Raw genomic sequence first — 10660 nt, forward strand, 5'->3', positions numbered from 1 at the left:
AAAGCAAGCATAAGAAGTGTATTAAAACATTTAATTTCCTACAAATAAAAACATTATTAAAGGCCATGGGTTCTCTAAAATGTACAATATAGACAGTCCCATTGTTAATGTGATTATTTACAATCCATTTAAACCTTGGTCATATATTTACAACATTGACATTACATTTATAGACTGACATACTCTAAAGACTGGCTATGAAAACTGCATAAATCAATACTAAGTGCTATCTGAATAGTTGTTTGTATCTGTATATAGGTTGTATAGTTATCTAGGTTTGGCAAAAAAGGTGATAAAAGCGGGCTATAAAAATACATGTAAATCGGTTAACAAGTTATCCCTTGACTTAAAATTACTTAACTAACATCCCTGCCACAGCACCAAAGTAATGCAAAAAAAAGAAAAGAAAACAAAACAAGTTTTAATAGCAAAAGAAAATTCAAATCTGTCAAAAGGACAAAGGTTTTAGAGTTGAATTTGAAATATTTTGTTATGGATTACACCTGGACGACTGAGGGATTACACAGATATTGCTTCAATAGTTTTTTGTTTTGGTTTAAAACCATCAGTATTCGTAAATGTAGAATTTTTCATGTGATAATAAAATAATTACTAGAATTTTTTTTTTTTTTTTTTTTTATCCAGCAAGCTTCAATATAAAAACAAATGCAAAATACTAGGTTTTCTTTGCAGATTTATTCTCATGATGACAGTGCCAATTTCATAATGACTTCACTTTTTTTTAAATTAAATTAACCAGTAAGGGGCAGGTGAAAAAGCAATGAAATTCAGAGGCACAAAGTGTATATTGGTTGTTTAGTAAGTGTGTGGTAGAATGAAGTCAAATTCAGGCTCTTGCTTATGGTTTACTGAACCTCCAGGTTGGGGATTTGCATCTGGCTCTAAAAATATGTCATCCCAATTTAACATCCTCTTCTGGGTGGAGTCCTGTTGATGTGTAGTTGTGATGTGCACACTGCCGTCCTCAGTCATGACCGTTTTTATGTCAGAAGGCTTGTCTTCTGAGACCCAAGAGTATGCTTTCATTTTCACCGTTTTGCATGGAAGCAGCCGATAAAGATTATTGTCTGCCAAATTCTTTCCTTTTCTCCCACTAGGATCCTGGTTGTGAACTGACTTGCAATGGCTCGCAAGAAACTGGTAGTTTAAAAATGTTTGTTTGCACAACAAGCATTGGTATCGCCTCTCTCCTGTATGAATAATTTCATGTTTAGTTCTGTATTCAGCCAATGCAAATACCTTGTTACAGTGTCGGCATGGATATTGCTTTTCCCATGAATGAGTATTGTAGTGACGACGGAGACTTGTCATGCACACATAAGGGCGTTTACAAACCACGCAAACATAGAAGGTCTTTCCATCCATGACCAACTCATAATATTGACTATCATCCACTTTGCTTTTCTTTATGGGTCCAATTGTGGGTGAAATTGGTTCTTCTTCACAAGGCCTTTTGGGGGTGGCCATATATGCTCTTTTCCCATTATAAGCTTTAGATCCTCCTTCTCCTGGGTCATCTTTCACTTTGACTATGTCATATGTATTTTCTCCAATATTGGCATATACTCGACAATCAGGAGATATTGAACCAATGGAACCAATTTCTGCAGCTGTTTTTAGAGTTACCGTCTGCTTTGCTCCAAACTTACGCATGGATGAGTTATTGTCACACTCCTCAGAGGCATCAGGCACATCGACCAGTCTTATTTTGAGATTTCCCTGCTGAGCAGCAGCAGTCGTTACTTGCTTTCTGTGAACTCCCAAAACATCTTTGTTTTCAGAAGATATTGAAAGACTTGAACCATCACGGCTGAAGCCTGTGGGTCTAGTTGGTGCTATGGTTGTAGTCACAGGGTAAGACACATCTTTGGAGTTGCCTTTAGGGCTGCTGTTGTCTTTAGAGCTGCTGCTGTTGTCTTTAGAGCTGCTGCTGCTGTCTTTAGAGCTGCTGCTGCTGTCTTTAGAGCTGCTGCTGCTGTCTTTAGAGCTGCTGCTGCTGTCTTTAGAGCTGCTGCTGCTGCTGTTGTCTTTAGAGCTGCTGCTGCTGCTGTTGTCTTTAGAGCTGCTGCTGTTGTCTTTAGAGCTGCTGCTGCTGTTGTCTTTAGAGCTGCTGCTGCTGCTGTTGTCTTTAGAGCTGCTGCTGTTGTCTTTAGAGCTGCTGCTGCTGTTGTCTTTAGAGCTGCTGCTGCTGTTGTCTTTAGAGCTGCTGCTGCTGTTGTCTTTAGAGCTGCTGCTGCTGTTGTCTTTAGAGCTGCTGCTGTCTTTAGAATTGGGAGGTTTTACAGAATATGTTTTCTGTGGTCCAGAACCTTCCTCTTGCGCAGCTACATTATTTATGTTTTCTGAAGACTCTAAATCAATTACCTCAGTGTTAATTTTCTGATTTGCTGCTGTTTGGGAGACAAACATCACATCACTGTCAGAGTCCTCGGCGTCCCCTTCAGATTTTGAGGTTTGATTGAATTCCTCAGAAGATATTGAAAAGGATTCTGTGATTATTGGCATCACCTCTGAAGATGTATCAGTTTTGTTTTCTGGTTCTTTGGATAAGCCTGGGAGCCCTTTCACTTGAGATAAAGGTGACGCCAGGTTAGCGATAAACTTCACTCCTAATATTTTTCCCGCTTGTATAAGCTCCTCAAGCATGTCTGATCTAACTCTGACAATCTTAGAAGTGTAAATGTAATTAAGAATTTCTTCAAAGATTTCTGCTCTGATGAAGTTTAGCTCAATTACTTGTCCAGCCACAGTAAAGAGCTGATGAAAGTACGTACTAGAAGCAGATAAGATGGTTTTGTGGGCTCTGAACTTTTTGTCCCGGATAATGATTGTAATGTCACAAAATAGTCCATTATTTCGCTGCTCATTCAGTGACTTCAGCACAGCAATAGAGTACTCTGTGTCCGTAGCAGATATCAGTTTAAGGCTCGGCATATCTATTATAAAAACAAAAGACACATAAATTAGGAGTATTTAAAAGTATACATAAGTTCAAAAACAAATTTATACATTTGATATTATAGTTTGAAAATATTGGCTTAGTTGGTGCCTCTGCATTGCTTTATCATAGTCAGCTCTAAAGAATGTTTATAAAAATTGTTATTAGTACTATGATTTATTTTATTTATTTTTCCGAAAAATATAAACAAATCCAAAATTTATATTATTTCATAAAGAGAGCACAAGTTATATGAACTTGAGCTAACATTACTCTAGCTTGCTACTTTCTCCCTATTTTTATTCCACGTTCCCACTGCGCTTAACGTTTGCTTGTATCTAGCACAGAAACAAAGAAATGCGTTTTATTTGGTAGTTACATTAAATGAATGTAATGTTAGGGAGGGTTGTCGACAGCAAACACAGGCGATGCTGTCAGCTTAGCCCCGACGCTTCCTCCTTCTGCTAAACCACACAGCGGCCTTTACGTCAGGATAAAGACAACATGCACATCACACACGCTAAATACATCTACATCACTCATAAAGGGTAAAGTTGAATGTTACCTGCAAATTTTGTGTCCCCACACAAAATAAAGCGAGATATTTACGAAATTGTAACTTAGAAGGCTCCAGACAAAAGCCTCTGCGCAGTGTTTAAGCGAAGCGCAGTACGCACATGCGCAGTAGAACATGCGCAGTACAACATGCTCACAACGGGTTTTTTTTAGTTTTTTTGTTTTTTTGTTTTTTTTAATTCTTTATTGAAAATTACACACAAATGGTTTACGCCCATTTTTTTTTAGCTTTAGGTCCATTCATATATTTCAGAGATTTTATGTATGATGTAAGTTTTTTAAAGCAAAGTTAGGAGGACACTTCTGGATTTTACATTTGTGTATAAAAATTTGGCAGGACAATAATATTACATTTTATTTTATATTTAATTAGTACGCCAAAAATTATAACATCTCTATTTAACAAGACTAGTTAGGATGAAAATATGAAATGTATCCAAGTTACATATTGAATTGTTGCACAAAAGAAAAATTGATTATTTGTGCTTTCAATAGCAAACATCAACAAATATCAAATGTAAATGTAAATGTAAGTGTGTGTGTGTGTGTGTGTGTGTGTGTGTGTATGTGTATAACATTTTCCAGTACAGTAAAATTTGTTTATGGAAGACTCAAATAAAAGGTTGAGTCCACTCACTTTGTTAAAAATAAATCTAGGGATACAGTACCATAAGGAATTATGTAGTTTAAGCCAAGATTTTAGCCAGTTGATTTTGAGGGTTGCATTGCACCTAAATAAATTTTTGTTTAGTCCACCTCTTGTTTCCTTCACCATATAACTTTTCTTCATTCAAGATTCAAGATTCAAAGCTTCATTGTCATATGCAGAGTAAAGAAACACATTTCGCTGCACAATGAAATTCTTACTTTGCTGCCCACACTGGATGCCAAGAGTATATAAAAAAATAGGTATAAAATAGATAAATACTAGGGTCATTCAATAAATAAGGTGAATTTTTCGGTATAAGGACTTTTAAGAAGCTTACTTTTTTTTTTTTTTTTTTTTACTTGTTTTTCACATGAATTTAATTTCTTTTGCAGATAAAAAAAAAAAAAAAAAAAAAAAAACTTTGAGAGTTTTGGCGATTAACAAAGATGGCCAACCAAGAAGCATGCTTTAGGACTGAACAGCAGTCAGTTATCAAGTTTTTGGTTGCTGAAGGGTGCAAACCCGTTGAAATTCATAGGAGAATGTCAAATGTGTATGGTTCGATCACCTCAGGAGACCTCACTTTTGTAGGCCTTCCAGGCCTGCCTTCATCCTCAACACTGCTCTGTCCTGCTTTACACAATTTAGCCCACTTGTAGACATTTTTTTTTGGCTGAACCATCATCATCACCATCATCATCACCATCATCACCACCATCTCCACCATCACCATCATCACCACCACCACCACCGTCGTCGTCATCATCATCATCATCATCGTCACCACCACCACCACCACCATCACCACCATCATCATCACCACCGTCGTCGTCGTCGTCGTCACCATCATCATCACACCACCACCACCATCATCATCACCATCATCACCACCATCATCATCATCACACCACCACCACCACCACCACCACCATCACCATCACCATCACCATCATCATCATCATCATCATCATCATCATCATCATCATCATCATCATCATCATCGTCATCATCGTCATCATATCACCATCATCACCACCACCGCCATCATCATCATCACCATCATCATCATCATCTTCTTCTTCTTTTGAGTGTGTTTCCTGTGGGAAAATGCACTTTTCGCCCCCTTACAAAATAAAAACAAACTTTTCCTTTGTATTAAATTTCTAACCTTTGCATTAACAGATAAAAGATACACTGACTTTCATACCGTTTTAATGGGTTTAGGAATGTTAAATGTTTGGAATATCTTTTATAAATAACAAATATCACATTTGTTCAATAAACCACTTTTATGAATCAAAGGCGTACTGTTTTGTGTCTGCTCTCTATATGATAGAATAATGAGTCATTACTAAGTCCATAAACAATGAGAAAAGAGAAGTTTTACTGTGAATCATAAATCAGTTACTTTAACTCTATGATTTCAGAAATGAGGCGCATCAGACTAAGGACGGCCTCTCAGCGCCCTCTAGTGGCTCATCCTGCGCAGGACAAAGGGGCAGGGGCTTCAGATTTTAGAACAGAGTTTGCTCTGAGTGAAGAGAGGAACATTATTCGACTCTCGCTCCAACACGACGTTTTAACGCCATCCGTCTGCCCTGCCTTTTCACACTTACTCTGGAATACAGGATTTGAAGTTATTTTGCTTTTTAAGCTCAGGTGTTATCTACAAATCTCAACATGCGATTTCTCTACATCAGTGCTGTTTTCACGTTACTTTTTAGAGGTGAGAAAAATGTAAAGTATTAAAAATATTTAAAAGCATGTCCTACACGTTTTAGTCTGGTGTGATCGAAAGGATTCATTTTGATATTAATGACACAAGGTGGGAAAGACTTGCTGTGGTGGAGCTCTCTTGGTTGTTTCTGGAAATGTCTCCTCAGCAGTTCTGTTAATTCCAGATGTGATTAATCTGAAGATGAGTCAATACAGACAGGTTTCCTCCTACATGTAAATATGCTGCTGACATCATGCTGTGACTCTGTGTTAAAAGGTGCCAGACTTGGCTCAGTTACAGGACAGGACAGCTCCTTTGTGAAACCCAGGATTAATCCCTAAAATAATCACGTGACCGCAGTCATAAAGTTAGTCATAAAGTTAAGGTTTACGGAGGTTTTGTAGGATGCAATGTGCTTTTACATATATAATATGGTTTACATAATATCTTCTATAAATAAATGGTTTAGTATGGTTCAATATAATGTGGCTGTCATTTCCAGTGTACAAATGAAAAAGTTGGGCAGAGTGTTTAAAGAGTCATACACTGTAATGAAAACATCTCAACTATTGCACAAGCTGGGACCTCCTTTCACATTTTCACATTTTCACATGTTTTCTCACTGTGCTGCTGCCAGCAGCTCCTCTTGTTTTGAAGTAGGCTCACAGCATGATGATGACAAATCCAGGTGTATTTGAATAGGAATGCAAGGAATGAAAGGAAACCTGTAAATACAAGCAGATTCAAGTATTTGCAAATTGTTTGCATTAGCATATATTAATATTGAGCATCTGTTAAATGTCATAAATCACACCATTAACTGTTAGCAAGTAAAGCTAGAAATGATTACTTGGCTACTGTCTCCACATGTTGGACTTGTGTACTGGTACAGCTGGCTCTGGGACCACTGAAGGCTACAATGATTTTATAGAGGAAGACGTCTCTCCACAACTTGACTACAAAGGTATGACATCCACATTGTTTAAACATCTAAAAAACAATTTATAGCAACAATGTACACTCAGAGATCTGTGCCACGGATAGACCCGTACTGGTGCCACTCTCCGGGCCTGACCAATGGGGAGGTAACTTGCCGCTCCCCTCGTGGCCCGTCCTACCGCAGCACCCTTGGGACCCGCTGTGACATGAAGTGTGACCCGGGATACAGACTTATAGGAAGGAACGCCATTCAGTGCCTTGCCAACCGCCGCTGGTCTGGAACAGCTATTTGTCGCAGTAAGTCGTATAAATGCATTTGTTTTTGTAATAGTGATAATAACTGTTGTGATATGTGTACAGAGATGCGTTGCCATGTTTTGCCCCTTGCTTATCATGGAAGTTACACCTGCAGCCAGGGATTTATGGTGGACTCCAGGTGTGACTTCAGGTGTGACCCTGGCTACCGCTTCGAAGGGGAGCACTCACGCACCTGTCTGAAGTCTGGCCTGTGGAGTGGGGTCCAACCAGTCTGTTCAGGTATATTGGAATTTTAACTGTCATTAGTTAGTTATGCATATTAATAAGGCGCTTGCACTGTTACCAGTTACCCTTTATTTTAGGTTACACTTATTAGCAACTAACAAACTACTAATTTGCATACTTGCCACTAAATATCTTATGATGCATAACCTCTGGAGGGACTATGTCTCTCGGCTCACCTGGGAACACCTTGAGGTCCCACCAGAGGAGCTGGAGGACGTGTCTGGAGTGAGGGAAGTCTGCGACCTGGCCCAGGATAAGTGGAAGATAATTAATAGATTGATGGATGCATAACCTTTTTCTGTTGCTGATTAAACATTTACTAACACGTTCCTACTGATTAAGTCATTATTACTGCTTATTTGGGCGACAGTAGCTGAGTCAGGGTTTATCCACTGATCCAGTGTCTCCGTACACTAGTGTATGAATGTGTGTGTTAATGGGTGAGTGGTTCCTTGATGTAAAGCGCCTTGAAGGTGGAAAAAGCACTATATAAATATGTGACCATTTACCATTTAGTATATGAATTATGACCCTAACAGCCCTTTGGTAATAAGGGAGTTGTTAAGGACTAGTACCATAAGAAATATTTTTAAGAAATTATTTTTACTTATTAACTTTTATTCATGTCCAAAAATGTCCGAAAGAGCTTTTATGATGATAGTGAAGCTTGGGAGGCTTCAAATTCAAATTCTCCCTTGGACAGCCACACCTGTTTCATCTCAGCACAAATGAAATCCATCTGTACAAACTTTCTATTTGTCATTTTCTCAGTTCAAGTCTTGCTCACACAAATATTCCCCTTTACTTATTTGGACTTGAACCACTTTTGTTTGTGCTTTTGAAATTACTTTTAAAATGTTTGTATTTCACTTTGCAGACATGGATCCCCCAAAGATCAAGTGCCCTCTCTCCAGACTGAAGTTTGCTCAGCCTGGTAAGCTGGTGGCTACAGTCTCCTGGGATCGACCAGTGGCCTCAGATACTGCTGATAAATCACTTGAGTATGCCACAGCTCCCTCGTCATCTCTCACACAATTTGCTTTAAACATTGGGCAAACTTTACTTCTTATTCAGGGTTATACTTGTCGGTCCAGAGCCAGGCTCTGAATTTAAAGAAGGACCCACCATTATCCGATACAAGGTTTATGATCAGGCCAAAAATAGAGCTGCCTGCAAGTTTATAGTCCGCGTTGAAGGTAAGTCAATGAAATGCAGACAGTCATGTAGTTTTCCATGTACAATCACTGGATATATTCTGCAGTGAGAAGATGTCCTGAGCTGACTCCACCTCTGCATGGCTACCTCACCTGTTCCTCTGATGGAAATAATTATGGAGCTACTTGCGAGTACCACTGTGACGGAGGCTATGAGCGCCGAGGAGTGTTGAGTCGTGTGTGTCAGTTTAACCAAAACTGGGAGGGCCAGCCTGCGCAATGTGTTCGTAAGTAAGGAAGGGATACCCAATTTATGCAATCATACTTCATCCACCAGTTTAATGCATACGCAGGGTTTATGAAAGAGAGCATCTGATACAAAAGCAACAGGTGATTTATTGGTGTTGTGCAGTGCAATGGATCTTTGCCACCAGTTCATGTGCCAACCCCAAGTTCAATACACTTTTAGTTTAAAAAAAACCTTAAACTTCTCATCACAGTACGAGTGCCACCCAACTCTAGTTATTACTTTATTATTATGAAAGATTAGGCTACTATTAAATGTTGTCTTAAGGATGAGTTTGGACACTAATTTAATTATGTAATTTTACTTCAAAGAATATTTTCTGTCCAAATTTCATTCAGTTGCACCTTTTAAAATCAAAAAATATTCAAAGGTCTTCATACCTCTGGTTGGGAAACACTAGTCTAGAAAACAAGATTTTGTATCTTCATAGTACTTCATGCTCCATTTTTTCTGAATAAAATGTTAGTACATTTGATGTTTGTTTGTTTGGTTTTTTTAAAGCTCTAGACTTCAAATCTTCACATTTAAAAACGGCCTCTTCTCTCCTGGACCAGTTCTATGAGAAGCGTAGGCTACTCATTGTCTCTGCTCCAAACATAACTGACCCAGACTACCAGCTGCAGAACATGATGATACAGGTGAGCTGACACTACAGTGATTTTTAATAGCCCATTGTCAACATTAAATAGATCTGTATTTTCTCAGACGTCTGACTGTGGCTTAGACCTGAGACATGTGACAGTGGTTGAGCTGCTGGGCTCTCCGCCGCGTGAGACTGGGCGCATCAAAGAAGACTCCCTCACAGCCGATGTCATTGAGGGTTTAAGGTAACTATCTCTCCCATAAGTGTAGGTATGTGCACATCACTATCACTTCGGACTACATGTGCTACAGTGTAATCAGCATGCTGTTAAAACTGTCTCATTTAGATGTGCACAGGGCCCTGAAATCAGTCTCCAAATAAAAAAAATAAAATCCTTCTTCAGGCTGACTTAAAATGGAAAGAATGCGCTTTAAGCATAAACACAGCTAAAAATAACAAGTATTCCACTATAGTACCAATTTGTCATGAGCACTTAAGACCTGAGTGTAGCTGATGTTTCAAAATGATTCAAAATAAAACTTTATTATTCTTTTTATTAACAAAAGATCCTCTCAGCTTTGCCCCCAAATGTGAGTGGGCTTATATGTGTACATGGCATAGGCAATACCATTTTGAGAGGTTTTGTTTTCTCTCTTGTTAAAAATTACCCACTGAAAAATGTCAGTCATCATTAGCAACAAAAAGATTTGGAAAATAATACACATTTACATAAACCAGTTGCCTTTGTTGCTCTATTCAACAGTTTTTGATAACCAATAAACTTGCCTTTCTTTTTATTGCAGACAGACTTTCCGGATCTCCAGATCGTACTTCAGCATGGTGCTTCTGGACGAGCTGGGACTGGACCGAGAGCGCTTCATTACCCCTGTGTCGTCTGACGAGCTTTTCTCCTACATCGATGCCTTTGTGTTGAATGAGGAGGAGAGAGAGAGACTGGAAAAACACAGAAACCTCTGCCAATAGTCAGCATTTTAAAACTAAAGACTTAAACTTTGAGGATAACCAAAACTATCCTACTAAAATGTGATCCTATTTTTTTACTGAAGATTACATATCAGCAGCTCACTTATCTAAATACATTAGTGTGAATCACACCAGACAGTAGGGCGTTTAGGTTAAATAAATGTTTATTGCACAAACTTAAGATACTTTGGAATAAATTTAAAAACATGCATTCTTCATATATCTTACAGTAACACTACAGTAACTCTA

At 38.5% G+C, this 10660-nt stretch overlaps 2 protein-coding genes across 2 annotated transcripts; one reads left to right on the plus strand and one right to left on the minus strand.

The window, feature by feature from the left end:
- Nucleotides 1-14: 14 nt before the first annotated feature.
- On the minus strand, nucleotides 15-3640 carry zbtb33 (zinc finger and BTB domain containing 33). The gene is made up of 2 exons (XM_055224618.1): nucleotides 3525-3640; nucleotides 15-2957 (listed from the first exon to the last, which is right to left on the minus strand). Exon 2 carries the CDS (start codon nucleotides 2953-2955, stop codon nucleotides 817-819), a length of 2139 nt encoding a protein of 712 aa, XP_055080593.1. The 5' UTR covers nucleotides 2956-2957; nucleotides 3525-3640; the 3' UTR covers nucleotides 15-816.
- A 2120-nt stretch (nucleotides 3641-5760) lies between these two features.
- srpx2 (sushi-repeat containing protein X-linked 2) lies at nucleotides 5761-10411 on the plus strand. Its single transcript, XM_033973742.2, has 10 exons — nucleotides 5761-5910; nucleotides 6794-6865; nucleotides 6946-7137; nucleotides 7201-7377; nucleotides 8261-8384; nucleotides 8458-8579; nucleotides 8645-8824; nucleotides 9346-9482; nucleotides 9550-9671; nucleotides 10231-10411. The coding sequence occupies exons 1-10, from the start codon at nucleotides 5865-5867 to the stop codon at nucleotides 10409-10411; spliced, it is 1353 nt and encodes a 450-aa protein (XP_033829633.2). The 5' UTR covers nucleotides 5761-5864.
- Nucleotides 10412-10660: the final 249 nt, after the last annotated feature.

Source organism: Periophthalmus magnuspinnatus, chromosome 10 (genome assembly GCF_009829125.3).
Source record: "Periophthalmus magnuspinnatus isolate fPerMag1 chromosome 10, fPerMag1.2.pri, whole genome shotgun sequence".
Lineage (NCBI taxonomy): Eukaryota > Metazoa > Chordata > Actinopteri > Gobiiformes > Gobiidae > Periophthalmus > Periophthalmus magnuspinnatus.

What these genes read in the sequence shown, in the direction of transcription:
- zbtb33 (XM_055224618.1), bottom strand. Translation starts at nt 2,955, where the DNA reads ATGCCGAGCCTTAAACTGATATCTGCTACGGACACAGAGTACTCTATT.
- srpx2 (XM_033973742.2), top strand. Translation starts at nt 5,865, where the DNA reads ATGCGATTTCTCTACATCAGTGCTGTTTTCACGTTACTTTTTAGAG. An exon ending in TTTCACGTTACTTTTTAGAG is followed by an intron (nt 5,911 to 6,793) that starts GTGAGAAAAATG and finishes GTACTGGTACAG; the next exon opens with CTGGCTCTGGGACCACTGAA. An exon ending in TGCAGAACATGATGATACAG is followed by an intron (nt 9,483 to 9,549) that starts GTGAGCTGACAC and finishes GTATTTTCTCAG; the next exon opens with ACGTCTGACTGTGGCTTAGA.